The following is a 16,181-nucleotide window of genomic DNA, read 5'->3' on the forward strand; positions in this document are numbered from 1 at the left end:
TATTTTGGAGGGGATTTTTCTCAGGCATCTGAATGGCTGGCGAATCCTGCTGCAATGAGGAATTGTATCGATTGGAGCTCTTGTTAAAGTTGGTTCAGACTCCTGTGTAACATGGAGAGGGAACTGAACCTGAATAATTGGTTCATCTAAACAATATTATTTTGTATAGGTACTGGGCTAAAGGAAAATAATCCTTTGTAATTAACTTGAAATAGTAGTGGACTGGGCTTAAGGTCTGATTTATTGATCCCCTTGCACTTAACAAACTGTTCTGTTGCAGCTGGGTGGAAGTTATTGATGGATTTATGGTCTCAGGCCAGGAAGCTGGGTGCAGAAGCCAGAGGATGAAGATGGCTGACTTTGATCTGGCTCACAGTGGTCAGTCAGAGATCATGGTATATGAAGATTTGTAGTAGTGAGGGATGCTACTGAGCCCCGAGTTTGCATTCATAACAAAAGCAAACAAAAAGAAATGGAAAAATGTGTGACTGGAAAAAACCTAGTATTTCCTATTCTATCTGCGGATAGGTAGTGCTATGGTCCCTTTGCCGAGGGCTTGTAAGAAAGAAATCAAATGCATTCAAGGACAGTGAAGTCTGTCCCAGAAAACTTAACATTTCCCTCCCCCCCCCCAAAAAAAAAGAAACCCCAACTGACCCCCTGCAACCGTAAACACAGCTTTTAGGGGTTTTTTGTATTGCAGTGAGCAAGACAGTAGGGATACACATTTGACTACACGTCCAGGTACTCAGATGTTGGGTCTGTGTTTTGCAGCACCTAAAGAAGATTTATCTTGGAACTGTGTAAATAATCCAAGCTTTCTGGCCTTACTACTGTGTAGATTTTTACTTGATTTGAATATTTAATCCAGCAAGATTCCTTTGTCTTTGAAAATGTTATTTAGTTTTGAAAATCTTGTTCCCATTTTCTTCCTCAGGTTTTTGGTTCATTGCGTTATAATAAATTCCATAGGATTGGGTAAAATCACTGAGCTGTTTCTGGGAGATTAACTTTCTTGCCAGTATAGATTTCAGAAGGCATTTTCTAGCATATCTCTGAATTCCCAGAGAATGTGTTAATCAGCTTTATTGCTTTTATCAGAATAGTATCTGAAGTGAGTTCAATGGATCAACTTTTGCCGATGCTACTCACTACTGTTTCTTCACATTTAATTAATTGATCAATCTCTTAAGGCAGATTTGTCTTGCTGGATTTTTTAGCCTATATATGGATTTGTGGATGTGCCTAAAGCAGTAGGCTTTAGACCAAATCTAAAGGCTTCACTTGGAAGTAAAATTCAGGTGACTAAGTTAACAGCTATGATGCTGAGAACCATTGCTTTGCTGCTGTACAATTAAGTCTCCTCCTGTGTTTGATATAATGACTCTTTAATGTGTATGGAAAGGTCTGGAGACAGGCAAGTTGCTGGCAAGTAGACAGGAGTCTTTTTTCCATCCCCCAATTTTTTTATGAGTGGTAAATGGGACAGCTTCAACAGAAAGGTTGGAGAGTGCTGTCTTTCACATATCAGCTTATAGCTAAGGGGTAGGACAATGCCCAGTGAGGGAGAAGAAGCAGGCTTGGATCCCCTCTGACAGAGCAAGGAAAGGAGCCTACTTTTCCTGTTTCCTGAACAAGTGTTCGAGCCATTAGGCTATTGTATAAAAGGGAGCGTGACCCCATTTCCTGATACATTTTAAAAGAAAACAGTGTCCCTCAAAGAAAGGACAGAAATGTCTGCATTCAGGTGAGGGTTTCAGATGGCATGTCCCAAAGGAGAAGAGTATTCATGCAGCCATGAATAAAGACATACTGCAGTGCTCAGCAGTTCTTACGGTTGATTCCAGGCAGCTTCACATTGTGTGTACTACCTTTGAGGAGCTTCCTGCTCAGCATGGCCCTGGTTCTGGAGCTGATTGTCATAGACCTACCTTCTCTTATGTTCAGCCCTTAAAGAGATTCAGATTCCTGTCTGAAAGTACTAAAAAGTGATTTTTTTTTTTTTTTTGTATCCAGCCCTCTCATTTTGATTGTTTCATGGTTTTAGATACTAGACTGCCATATAAGATAAGAAGACAAATTTCTGAAAAGCCATGGACTGATAAAAGCTATCCAAAAGTTCCTTGATTGTATTCCAGTGAGCCTGGGGAAAAAAAGAAAAAAGAAAAAGAAGAAAGTATTACATTATCTAACTATCTCACAGACTAATGAGAGATTGGTGGCAGATTTTTTCTTTTGTGGTTCTAGACATCCAATATTATAACAGTTGTCCTATACCACTCAGCCTAATCCTTTCTCATATATGAATATGGGTAACAACTTTTCCAGGATTTTCACAACAACTGAGAACACTTCTAGATGTCCAGCTACCAGGCTGCTAAGCGTCCTAGAAAGTGGCAGAAGTGCCCATGCACACAGACTGTGTAAAGCTCTTCCTTTTGTCTCCTCTATAAATCAGTGGTGAGCTCCGTGTGCCTACACAAAGTTATGCATGTGTGGTTTTTAGGAATCTGGATTTCAGTATATCAAATCTGGCAGCTTTTCTGTTCTCATGTTAGAAGTGTGTGACTAGTATAAAGTCTGGTCTAACTAGGTTTCAGATGAATGAAAGCCAGTGGTTTTATTAGTATCTTCTGCTCTTTATCCTCCACTCTTATATTATCAGTTTGACTGAATATGAAGCTGTGAAGGTAAGATTAGAAAAACTGCAGGGAGTCTGTAGGGGTACAGATGTAATCAACATCCCTTTTCATGTTAAAGGTTTTCCTCTACATTTTTGGTGGTTTTGACAAAAGGACTCTTGTAGATAGGGTGAGAATCTAGACTGGAGGCATTTACTTTTGTATTAGTAACAAATCAAACCATAAAGCTCAACTTTGTCATCACGTAGACTTCCTGCAAAGTGGCATGAATACATTAACTAGTTGACGTGAGCAGATGAAAACATGCCAGTGAATGAATTTTATTTTCCTCACATGCTTAGACAAATGGATCCAAATTTTATATTGTTGGTCTTACTGACTTCAGCTCAATTGTCCATAAACCAGGAACTGGGTCAAAATAAGCTGACTACCTGTTGCTGGATATGATGTATCCTGATGTCTTAGACTAGATTTTGCCATGCTAGATCTTGAAGGGTGTGCTAGAGCAGAATTTGCATGAAGGTGTAATGTTCCAGAAGGCCTATTTCATCCGTCAGCCACATTGTGGCTGTGGACTTCTCTGCTTAAGCTGAAGGCTGTCAACTGTCTTGGGTGTTGCACCTGTGTGTGTGCAAACCTTTTTATTTTGAATCTTATTTCTGGGTTATGATCAGGCTTGGAGACTGCCTTGCACACTGAGAGAGTCACACCTCATGAACACAGGAGTCAGTCATGTCTTTTAAACCACAGATATGAAAAGGAAATGGTGGCAGGTGCAGAAATGGGTGGTGGTAAAACACATGTATATATAGATTTTTACATATGTGTGTGTATACATATATGTGCTGCTTTTTCTCATATGTATGTCTGCATACACACATATATAAAAATATGTGAAAAAGCACCTGTGGTCTCATAGGTATCTAAATTCTATATTGACTGTAGCTCATAAGTAATGTTTTATATTGTTATATGTAATATAACTTCTTTATATAATTTCTGTGGAGACATTAGCAAGTCTGCTATTCAGAATGATACACAGTGATTTACAGCATGTCAGCTGCTAAATAGTAAGTGCCTAGGAACACTCCCTTGCTCTGTGACAGAAATGAGCTATTTTAGCCTTCTTTCAGTGAGAAGTAGTCTACCCTCATATTAGAGCTTTCATATGGGCAGCTTCTGTAGAACAACTGATATGATGTATATTCACAGCCTTCAAGGCAAAGTTGTTTATGTGTTAATATTCCTCATCTTTATGCCAGGGATATCTGGTAGTGCTTGAAGGAGAGGTTAATGAAGAAAGTTGGTGAGACTAGTAATAGTCACGGATATATTTAAAGATATAAACTGTTAAGCTAGCCCACAGAAACGATGAGAGCTCAAAAAATAAAGTTGCTGGGGAAGAAGGAAAGCAGCTAGGTTTTCTTCTGGTGTAAATCAGTGCAAGTTTGCCTCAAAGTCTGTGAGGCTGTGTGAGTTTACAGTAGCCAAGGCACTGTCTGGTAATTCTATCTATACAGAGAACAGAAGGGATGGCTTCTTTTAGGTGCTAGATATTAGTCTACTAGCATTAGCTGGCAAATGAAAGTCTTGTTTCTGTGTTACTTACTTGTGTTGGTTTTGCACATCTGGTCTCCTGACCTTAATTTAAGTCCTGTTATTGTTCCCTCACAGTCTTTGTTTTAAAAATACCTTTTAAATTCTAATGCCAAAAACCATACTGGCTTCAATGGCAACAGAATAAATCCTGAGAAGAATACACTCATATTGAATGAATGTGACCCACTGGTTTGCTTTCTTGTTTTGGTAAGTATGAATAGCCCAGAAAGTCAGGAGTTTGCCCTGAGTCTTTGCCTCACTTGTGCAACATAGTGCTGTCTACCCATAAATTATCACAGTAGGGTAAATAGTTTTAAGAATATACTCTGAAGATTCTCCTAGTTTTACATGCAGAGAGAGAGTGAGTGAGAGGGAGTGAGTTCTCCCTACTGGAGGTTAGAGAACTGGGTGGTGTTACACAAACTTGCATGAAAAGCCAGGAATCTGTTCTGGCCTGCACGACATGAAGAACTTCATAAATGTGGGATGGTTAAAATGTTCTGGATGCTATATTGCACAAAGCAAATGAATAAACAAGAGCATTAGAAAATATTTTAGGATTAGAAGATTAAGAATAATTGGCAAAGGCAGACTGGATGGCTCATGAGATTGGTAAGGGATCTGGAGCCTTTTACCTCCTGATTAGCCAAAGATGTAACCCAGGTAATCAGAAAAAGAAGAGTTATTAACATTTGAGGTTCCAATGCAGATGGTTGGTCTAGTTTATAATCAGTAGTTGCAGAAGACGACAAGAGTCAAAGACAGTTTTACCCTGTGCATGTAAGCCTTGCAGTTGAATATGTGGATATAGGCCACTAGTTTCTCCTGGTAGAATTTTCTTCATGAAATGAATACAGGAGCTGGCAGACTTTGTCTTCCTTTGTAATTTTTTTTCATCTTCTGCAAGCAGTATTTGTGAACTGCTTTGGTGTAATAAAATTCAGAATTGAACTTTGAAAAGAAGGTAGGAGAATAACATAGGGTAGCATTTGGATGAAGGGCAGGTTAAGTATCAAAGATGCTTTTTAAAAAAAACCTGGAAGTACCTTCTTTGCCCAAGTCCATCTATCCCATGAAATCATTGTTTTCAGTCTGACTAATTAAGGTAATACAGACATATCTGTTGGAAACATATAGTGCAATTACACAGCTTTGTTGAAGTACTTGCCAACATGCTTTAGATAGTACATCTTGAAACATTGTCAGTTATCATGTTATCTTTTCTCCTTTTTTTGGCTATTTTTGGAAATAGGCATTGTGTATGAGGAGATAGCTTAGCTTAGTTGTATTAACACATGAACCTCAATCCTTGTGGTAAATTCTTTCCCAGTCTTCTAGATTTTTATAATTTTCCTCATTAATAGATTAATTTAATGATTAAGAGTTTTGAGTTTCAGGGAGTTTTATTGTGAAATATATTTAAAGTTTAATCCCAGACTGAGACATGTCTTTGAAGAGCAATTTTTGAATATCAGTGCAACCATCTCAAGCGCAATACTGGAGAACCCATTCTAATAGCTGTCTTCCTCTATACAACATAATAATACCAACTGTATTGCCATAATTGAGGTGCTGCAGGAGTAAGTGATAATCCCAAGGTCTTACAAGCAAGTGACAGTGAAGGACAGAACTAAATCAAGTTTCCACAGTCTTTGTATTTTAGGTTGCCTTTAAAAAGAATTACGAAGATTTTCTTCTGTGCTTATTGAAGGAACTGTTGATTTATAGGTGCTCTTATATTTCCAGTTCAAGCTGTACCTGTTCTTGTGAGTGCCACGAGTTATGTCAGCTGGCACTGCTGTATATAGAATCGCAGAATTTTAGCATTGCTTTTGTTTGTTTTTTCTTCTTTATGTCGGGGAGGAGTGTCTACTTAAGAAAATGTAACTCTGTCAGGGCAAAGCAGGGGACTAGGTTTTGCTGGGATCAGAATGAAATAGGGGAATAAATATGAGAAGCTGTCACTTCTGATACCACACAGAAATGTGGATATTGATTTTTAGGGTGTATATACTTTTGTTTGTTTGTTTGTTTGTTTTTCCCTTTCTCCTTCTCCTTTATTTTCCCTCTTTCTGGGGCAGGTCAGAGAGAGCAGGAGGCTAAGGGCACTCACATAGCCTGTGAAGGTGCCTGCAGTGCCTGTACATAGAGATACGATATGTAACTGAAAAATCTGAAAGTCAAGCCAAGACTTGAGCTGAGAGCATGAATCCAAACAGTTCTGAAAATGTGTAGGCTTCTTCCAAATTTCGCTGGCTGAAAGCGGAAACAGCTTCAGTTTATACCATCACTTCAAGTGCTTCTCCCAACCTCTTTTCATGGAAGCTGGTTCCTTCAGTTATCTTTACCTGATGACCCCTAAGGAGGCTTTCAGGAGGTTTTGTTATGTGTGAAAAATGACTTTTGAGTGTAATAACATTAAGATGACCCTGTGTTATCTTTCACATATATGCTGTCCTAATGGGACACATTATTTTGAATTGTGGCAGGGTAGTCAGGGAAATGCCAACCCCATAATGGTAATCAATTACATTCCAGTGCTGAAAAGATTGTGTGTGTGTGTCCCCATTGCAAGAGGTTAACTCAAATAGTGTGAGAATACTTAGTTATATTTTATCCTCTTGTGATGCAGAGAAGGATGTATTAGCATGGGACACAAATTTGCTATGTAGGCCACTAAGCAGGATTAGCACAAGTTACAGAAATGATTTGATTTACAGTCCATTGTATAAAATGTTAGCACTAATAATATGTTTTTCCAGTGTTCAGAAATAAAAGTAATTAGCAATGAACAGCAGCTGGGATTATTGTTACCGGTTTCTAACTGGTGTCTACAGAGTGTCTGCAAAATACGTTTGTTATCTGTAGACTGTGAACGGACAGCTGAGAGTAATGGATGTATTTACTCATTAGAGTCACTTAAGGTAAAGCGTTTTGGCCAGTTTTCTGTGCATGCATAGAACAAACATAAGTATCTAATTAAATGAGCAAAACCAGATCACCTTGCAACTTATGTAATCGCGCAGCATACTGATGTTATTTTCTGTTTACCATAATTCCATCAGTGCCTTCTTTAAGTTGTCTTTCAACACTGTTGAGACTTCGAACGTTGAAGTAATGCAGTGAATGAAGAGCTGAAGTGCCAGATACTGTGGAGCAGGCCCAAATCCCACTGTTGTCAGTGGATCAAGCTCAGCATGGCTTTGTCTCCAGTTCTTGCTAGCCATAAAATAAATAAGATGAGCTATCTTCTGCAGTAAAGAAGATCTGTTAAAACATCCCTCTTCCAAAGAACCTTTTCAAAACCAAATTTATAACTTGATATCAGAACTTGGACCCCCAGTTTAAGTGAAAACATTATTACAGCTAAGACCTAGCTATTTGGCTGCCTGACTCACCATTGCCTAATGATATATGTTTCCTTAACAAACAGAAAGCAATTTTCAGTTTATTTAAGAAAAGTTTTAGCCAGCGCATGGGAATTGTGCTTTCTTAAAAAAAAAGAAAAAAAAAAAAATTGAGGCTGAATGGCAGCAGCTCATTATATCATGGTTTAGCAACTCATTGACTCACTGTACATGTTCCATTCTGATGGGATACAGAGGATAGCATCTCATTCTCTGAACTAAATGGCTAAAAAGCATTTGTATTATATGCATTTAAAAATGTTTACATTTCATGCTCTCTGTATGTCTGAGTCTTTCCGTATGGTGTGATACTGAATAAGCAGTGATCACATGTTTTCTTTGTGGCACAGCTGTTGAGGAGGAGAAGAAAAATAATTACACCATTTGCCTAATGCATTACAACTGAATCCTGCAGAAATGTAGTAATACACTTATTGGTTGGGAGAATCGAATTCAAACCCTGTTTGGAAATTTTATATTCCCTGTAAGGCATCTCTTGGCTGTAAAAATTGAGAATGTAGCGCAAGGAAGCTACCACCCATGTCCTTGATGTAGTGATGTAGACTGGATGATGGCAAAAGAGTAGATGTCTGTGGATTTTGGGTGTGAAGAGGAATTATCTTCTGGATGCTGTACACTATTCACTCTTCAAGAAAAGAAGTAGAGCAATGGTGGCATTTTTGTGAGGAGACTCTTTCTTTGGCTTTCAAACCAGTTGTACAGGAGCAGCAAATCTCCCCCTGATGTCACAGGCAGGTGTGGTGCACTCCTGGGAAGGGCAGGCCTGCCTGCTGTGAGAACACAGGGTTTAATAACCTAAGCCCTGGAAGCCTTGTTTCCTTCCTGCAGACCATTTTGCTCAGAGATCATGAGAACAGTTAAGTAGATCTACCTTTTTTTTTTAATTTATTTTTTTTTTATTAGTGATGTCATGGACTTGGGTGTGGTAGGTTTCTTTGCCACATGCCATTTTTCTACTGTAGTTTTTCCATCCTTGTTTTACTATATTGAGCTCTGTGCATGAGAGGAACAGATTTCCTTGGAGAATGTCCGCACTGAGTAATCATAGAGAAAACTGCCTTTCATTTCAGACATCAGGCACTATGGCTATGTTAAAAGGCATCCTGGTGGATACTGGGTGCTCTTGTAGGAATGGTCTTTATACCAGTTGGTCATACTCTGACCCATCAAACTGAACTTGTTATTTCAAATGTAATTGCTGTTTGATCATATTTAGAAAGCAATTCTCTTAGACTATTAAGCATGAATATGATTAAAACATGTAAATGTATTGAAAGAAAAAGACTGAGGGCCTGTTCTTTTGTTCCACACCTGGTATAGACTCCCAGCAATGTCTCCTGTCAAAGGGTTCAGGGGTATGGGAGCCGATTATTGGATCTCCTATCAATGATGTGATATAGTGAAAGAAGGAATAGTGCTATCAGAGAATGCTGAGTTAAGATCATGTTGTGTATGTGTGCCTCAGTTTCCCTAAATAAGTATATTTATTATTCACATGGAAAATATATCCAGCTATGTGAAACACTTCAATATCTTCAGCAACAAATGCCAAATACGTAAGGGTATATGTAGGATATCTTACTACATTAGTACAAATAAAAAGGTGATGATGGTTAATGAAAGAAGCTTATGAATTAATCGCTCTCTTTTTTAAAAAAATATTTTCCTTCCTTTCTATTTAAATAAATATACAGTGGAGCTAAAATGACCTTATTCTTTATTCACAGGTTACTTTAGGTGGAACCTTTATTGGAATTGGGCGGAAAACTCCAGATTGCCAAGGCAACACCAAGTACTTCCGCTGCAAATTCTGCAATTTCACCTACATGGGCAACTCCTCCACTGAACTAGAGCAACACTTCTTACAGACTCACCCAAACAAAATGAAAGCAGCCCTTCCCTCCTCTGATTCTGGTAAAACTTCAGAGAAAAACTCCAATAAATCCAGTCCTACTCTTCGACCATGTGATTCTGGAGACTTGGGGAAGTGGCAAGACAGAATCACTGTAAAAGCAGGAGATGATACACCAGTTGGATATTCGGTGCCCATCAAGCCAATAGATTCCTCTAGACAAAATGGTACCGATACAACCAGTTACTACTGGTGTAAATTTTGCAGTTTCAGCTGTGAATCGTCCAGCTCATTGAAACTATTAGAACATTACAGCAAACAGCATGGGGGAAGCCAGGCAGGAAGCCTTCACCCAGATCTGAATGATAAGCTTTCTAGGGGATCTGTCATTAACCAGAATGACCTAGCCAAAAATGCAGATGGGGAGTTAGTGACAAAGACAGAAAAGGGTGTGAGTGTGGCAAAAAAGAAAGACTTGACTAGCAAAGGAGCAGAGGACAGCATGGTGACAAGCTACAACTGTCAGTTCTGTGACTTTAGGTACTCAAAGAGCCATGGCCCAGATGTAATAGTGGTGGGCCCACTTCTCCGTCACTATCAGCAGCTCCACAACATTCATAAATGTACCATTAAGCACTGTCAGTTCTGTCCCCGAGGCCTCTGCAGCCCAGAAAAGCACCTTGGAGAAATTACTTACCCATTTGCTTGCAGAAAAAGTAATTGTTCCCACTGTGCTCTCTTGCTTTTGCACCTGTCTCCAGGGGTGACAGGAAGCTCTAGAGTCAAACACCAGTGCCATCAGTGCTCATTCTCCACTCCAGACGTGGATGTTCTCCTGCTCCACTATGAGAATGCACATGAAGCCCAAGCATCTGATGTCAAACCAGAAACAAACGCCCTGCCAGGGGCAGAGGGGCCGCTGACGCTCAAGGAGAACAAAGAACACTCATGTACCAAATGTGACTTTACCACCCAGGTGGAAGAAGAGATTTCCCGACACTACAGGTACAGTGAAGTTTCAAATGATTAATGATAGGAATCCAAATAAACAGCCCTCCCTTAGTGCCTTAATTAAATGTCACCATTCCCCAAACATTTGAGGAACCTGGAAATCAAAATATGAATGCGTATAGATACAAATCTTTACAGCCAGAGTCCAATCCAACATCCACTTTGTTTTGGAAAACCACCAGCTAAGTCGGTGGATTTAATTATACTTTTAAACCTGTGCAAAGAAGAGGGAGATTTGGATTTGTGTACAGATGCTGAAGTTCCAGCATATTTGAGGTTTGGTCAACTATTTTCCACCCAGAATCTTTTAGGTGTTATTTTAGTTTAGGCTTTTTACCAAAAAACTGGCATCCTCATTCAGTAGGGGAACACAAATGGCTTTACTTTCCAAGATAGTCTATGAATCTTTTCATGCTCCGTAACAGTGCTTCAATGTGCTACCTTTTTTGTAGTATTTTCCGTTCCCAAGTCCAGCAACTCAATAATTAGTTTAAGAGCATTCCACTGCTGTTTTGGTGTTGGTTTCACACTGGGAGCAGACACTCTTTTGTCTGTTGATGTCATCCCCCAAGATCCTTTTGCAGATGCTTATTTTTGTGTTGCTGGTTTACAGTGTCATTCTATTTATTTTAAATGCTAATGTTCCTATTTGGAGGTGGATGCAGCCAGTCTCCTGACTCAGTCTGACACAATGTCATAGTGGCAGCCAACTCCCTGCTAAACTTCTTGGGTCAGTTCCTGGGCTGTTGTAAACTGGCAGTCCAGTTTACATCAGAGGAGGAGCTGGCTCTTAGGCTTTGTAAAGAGCAACAGTTGTGTGCTGCTGCTAAAACGATGTTAAATATTAGAAAATCATGCTGAATATGTTAATAGTTAAGGCTAATGCGTCAACAACAACGGAAAACTCAGTATCTATCTCATCTAAAAGATCTTTGCATGGAAGCCAGCTAGAATGAAGACAAAAGAAGATGCATTTTCAAAGCTAAAGCTTTGTTAAAAGCTCAAGAAACTGTGCCACGTTTAATAGATTCCAAGACATCCAAAATTAACAAAGGCAGACTGGGGCATGATACTTTAATAGAGATTAAAGCTGGGGGCATCCAAATGTTGCCCAACAGAGGGCTGCATTGGCAATGTATCAGGAGTCTATTTGAAAAAAAAAAAAAAAAAAAAAAAAAAAAAAAAAAAAAAAAGAGCAGATTGCTCATCTTTAATTTGGAGCTAGGGCCCATGGAGGATTCAGGTCCCAGCATGCAGTGCCCCATTTTTGATCCAAGTGGGCCTGAGGGATGTTGTGCGGATTAATTAGTTAATGTTTGTAAACTGCTTTGAAGATGAAAAGTGGTATCTAAGTTCCAAGCATTATTATAGCAGCTTTGAGCCGTGCTGTAGAACTCCATAGGCAGCACTCTGTCCGCCGCTGGGGCATGGCATGATCTTTTTTTAGTGGTTAAATAACTGGAAGATTGAAATGGCTCCTTGACTGAAAAAAACACTTCTATTTTGCTGCAGCTGGTAATTTACGTTTTAACAAGCACGCCTAGTTAAAATCATTTTTCCCAAGGAAAGGAGAAGCCATGACTTTCAAAATTTAGTGCCAAGTCTGAGATGGGATAGCAGTAGCTTCTCCTTCAGAGAGCTCAGCACCCTGCGGCTCCAGCAGTTGTCACAGGGAACTGCACTTAGGCATTCGAATCTCAACTTGTTTGTCTAAAATTAGTCTATTCAGTTTAAGACCATCAAACAATGTATTTTTTTAAGTCTTCAGTCTACAACATTACTGAGTACTCTGAGGATGTTGTGTAATTTAAGCAAAGTACAACATCCCTGTAACTGCCAACTACTTTCCTGTTCTCCTGCCATGCCCCCTTTTTAATTTGAGTTTTGCTTCCTTTCTACATGTACTGCTGCTGTGTTGTCCCACTGTACATCTTATTTGAAATCACAGAAGTTAGTTCAGTTTGTGGTAGGTACTCTGTAATGGCAAACACCAGCAGGTTTTATTACTTTTCTATGGCTAACCTAGTTTTCATAGTTTTCACTCTATCAGACTAAAACAAATGAAAAGAGAGACTTTTGGAGTGTTATAACTTCTATTTTTATAATTAATATTAGGCCTATTTTTTTTTAATAGAATTTTTGCATATATTGGTTATGTATTTTCCTTTTTGTATTTTATGAACTAAAAGTACATAATAGTTCAGATTTAAAAAGAGAACTTCCATAAAATAGTAGTTAGGGAGTTATGTGACACACAGAAACATTCTGATGTGGAGTCAGATCACATCCTATCTAGCCTTCTCTGTGGCGTCATCAGAGTTTATCTCAATAAAGCTGTTATGCCATGTGTTACGTATTTCCAGTGTATTTAAAATGCTATACATGCACATATATTTAATGCCTGTTCATTTATATAATAAAGACCTGAATGGATTCTAATGATAAACATAATACATTAATGTGGTGGCAGAAGGTTTTCTGCTGTTCACATATTTAAGTTTACCCTTGCTAATCTGTGAGTGTCAGACCTGGCTTTAGATGCTACTTACATATCTTGGTTCATGTATTTTTTGTCTGCATTTTTGATTATTTTAGTTTTTGAGTCATATGCCTGAACAGCATGCTTAATTTATTTCCTTTTTAATTTTGTTTCCTTCTGGCTCTACATCTACAATTTCACTATGTCTGCTAGTTAAAAAATTTTCTATGTCCCAATATTATTCCTTTGCAGCCATGTATTTGAAACAGTATTAGAATTTACAAAAGTGTGGTTCTTTCCAAGTTTTCGGTCTACAGAAACGTATGCTTACACTTTCACGCTTATTCAGTATTTCTTGACATGATTATTTGAGAGCTGTTCAGTTAAATTTGAAGTTAATGAATCACACTGCACTTGAGTTTACTTGTATTTAAACCACACTATAATGTGCTTACTCAGATAAATCCCCAGAAGGTTTACTGGCCTCCATTTTCTACTAATTCTGCTACTACTCATTTTCCATTATACCTCTGAGGAATTGGGTACTCTTCATGTTCTTTGTGAAGCTTAGTTTTTCCTTAAAACTGAGGAAAACTCTCATGAGGTAAAAGATGCCAAGTCTTGCAATTTAGATAAAAATCATACTGAGTATTTGGGGAAATTTTGCATGTCAGATAACTTAGTCTAGAGATTATTTTCCTGCTTGCTCCAAAATAATTATTTTTAAAATTTTATTTTTTTCTTAAAAATGAAAGAAGCTTCTTGTGGAAGTGTTTTGTTGCATTTTTATTTATTTATTTATTTTGCTAAAAGGTGTGGGAGAGCAATGCATTTTCTCATTTTTGTAAAAATTAGAATTTTTCATATAAAACCTAATTTGTCAAGAAAGCATTTGATCAGTTCTAGTAGTAATTGAAAGTGCTATGCTGAAAAATGCTCTAAACTTATTTTTTAAAAAAAGGGTAGTGATTCATTAAACGACTGCAAAATGTAAAAAGAAAATAGACTAAAATGAAATACGAGTTTTGGCAATGGTGTGGAATAATTTTTCTACTAAATTATTTTGAAAATATGGATAACAGCAGTTATGTAGGGTTCTCATTTGAAATTAATTTTGAGTTAATTTCAAATTAAATAATACCTTACCTCTTAAAGATAAATGGGGTAGAGGGGTAAAAGGCAAAGGGGTACTCAGGGCTCACACCTCCCAAGTGCCAGGGCTGCCCACTGGGGACAGGGGTATCAGGGCTACCCCTGCAGGGTCTTAGACATGCAGACTGTGGAAAGGTGGAGCATTTGGGACACTCCCCAGAGAAGCCAACCGAGGGCAAAAGTGTAAATTGAGGCCCACCAGCTCTCGTTTTTTCGGCAGAGCAGGAGCCTTCACTCATTGAACAATGGCAGCAGCTGTGAGGATCTTTTCCATCCTCCTGACACCTTAATTCACTGCTCTGAACTTGTTTGCTCTTGCCAATGGCTTTTACTCTCCTTTCATCTCAGCTTTGCTCTCTGTTCTGCCCATTCTCCTCCTCCTCCTGACCCTCGCTGAATTTTCTTGCTTGCTTTGCTCACTGTCTTTCCTTCTGAATATTTTCTGCTCCCCACAAGTCCAAGTGCAGCACCCATCCCAAAAGTAAACTTTCTTATAAGCTTGTTTCTTCATGAGATATACTAGCAATTATTATATTCATAATGAAATTCAAAACATGCAAAAAAATGAAGTGATACAACAGCCATACCTTCATCCAGAATATTTTCTATGCCCTAGAGCCCAGGAATGTCTTCAGGTAATTAAGAAAAAAAAAATTACTTGTTTTGTAGAGGATGGTGTTTTGTAATACTTCAGACTAGTTAGAAGTATGTCAACAAGACTTAATTAACAACTGGCTAGTGTCAGGAGTATCACAGCCTATTAGAAAGCTCAAGTAAAGAACATTAAATCCATCAAAAAAGCCCCATCAAATATCTCCAAGATTTTGCAAGGGAAAATCCTTATATCTTATAGCACCCAATTCTAGTACATTTCGGTACATATAAATAATGACAGGAATTTAGTAAGTTGTCAGAATGTAACAGTGCAGCAAAGGTTTGGCCTGAATTCCTTGACATTTAATCTTGGGATTGAGCCATAAATGCTTTAATGTTCATGAATAATCAGGTGTTTGATTTATTCTGTAGTGAAAATAATAATGCTAAGTGACATCAATGGATGGGATGACATTGCCATCCCAATGCCATGTTGAAGATAATGCCAGTTTATGGCTTGAACCTGCTGTTAGTCTGCTTGAGTGGTGTATAAGCAAGATCACAAAAGGGAGAACTCTGTTTCCCTCTTCATTTACATTACTTTCTTCCTTACTGAGATTTTCCTCAAACACCTCTCCTTTGATCAGCTGTATACACCATATTCTACCTGATGAATTCGGAGTGTCATATGGTATAACTGTGGTTTAGAAACGTGTAACTTTCAGGTAATGCATAGGAGTGTTTATTGTGTACTTTGCAAATTGGAATCTTTTAAAATTTGTTGCTTAGCTTTGAGGAGCGTTGTGCACAAATCTAGATGTAACTTGGGCCTTTAGAAACATGGGGTAGGTTTAAATTGTAGTATAAAAAGAATCAAACATTGCCAACTTGTTTCCTTGATTGCTATCAGGGTGGGGTGAAAACAGTCAGAGTTGAAAACATTTATGCCTTGTTCTGGGAAAGAGTAAGTTTCCAACTTTCAAAAGTTCTGTAATAGCTGATGATAGTTATTATTTTATTATTTGAGAATGTGACTTATATTGGACAGTTCCAAACTTTAGCTTACTTTTTGGAGCTTGGGGATAGAATAATATACAGGACAAACCGATTTGAAATACGAAGATTTATAATGTCGATGGTAGAGATTACCTTTTAATCATACTAGAAAAGCATATGTCCTGAAAAAAAAAGCCTCTTTGGTTACTGTCTAACTAAATAAGTCCTCATCTTTCCCATATCACAGTGCTTATCACAGTCTCACAGAAAAATGAAGGAATGCTTGTATGACTCTCTTTGAACGTTATAAATAATTTAAATGAACAAGCCTTTAATGTTATAAAGGTGATGGTAGCTGGCCCTCAGCCGTGTAGTTACAACTGCATCTAATATTCAGCATTTATTTGTGGCCTCAGAAGTGTGGTACC

The 16,181-nt window shown here is 38.2% G+C and overlaps 1 protein-coding gene across 12 annotated transcripts in view; it reads left to right on the forward strand.

The window, feature by feature from the left end:
• Window positions 1-16,181, forward strand: part of TRPS1 (transcriptional repressor GATA binding 1) — a 245,206-nt gene that overhangs the window by 72,352 nt on the left and 156,673 nt on the right. For 11 of the 12 annotated variants that reach the window (XM_032993547.2, XM_032993549.2, XM_042785749.1 and 8 more), the window contains one exon: window positions 9,397-10,526. In XM_032993547.2, the coding sequence (XP_032849438.1) occupies window positions 9,397-10,526 (1,130 nt within the window). The remainder of the gene's footprint in view (window positions 1-9,396; window positions 10,527-16,181) is intronic. The other variant, XM_042785754.1, reaches the window with a different exon arrangement.

Source organism: Tyto alba, unplaced genomic scaffold (genome assembly GCF_018691265.1).
Source record: "Tyto alba isolate M040663 unplaced genomic scaffold, T.alba_DEE_v4.0 Super-Scaffold_9, whole genome shotgun sequence".
In the NCBI taxonomy this organism is placed as follows: Eukaryota; Metazoa; Chordata; class Aves; order Strigiformes; family Tytonidae; genus Tyto; species Tyto alba.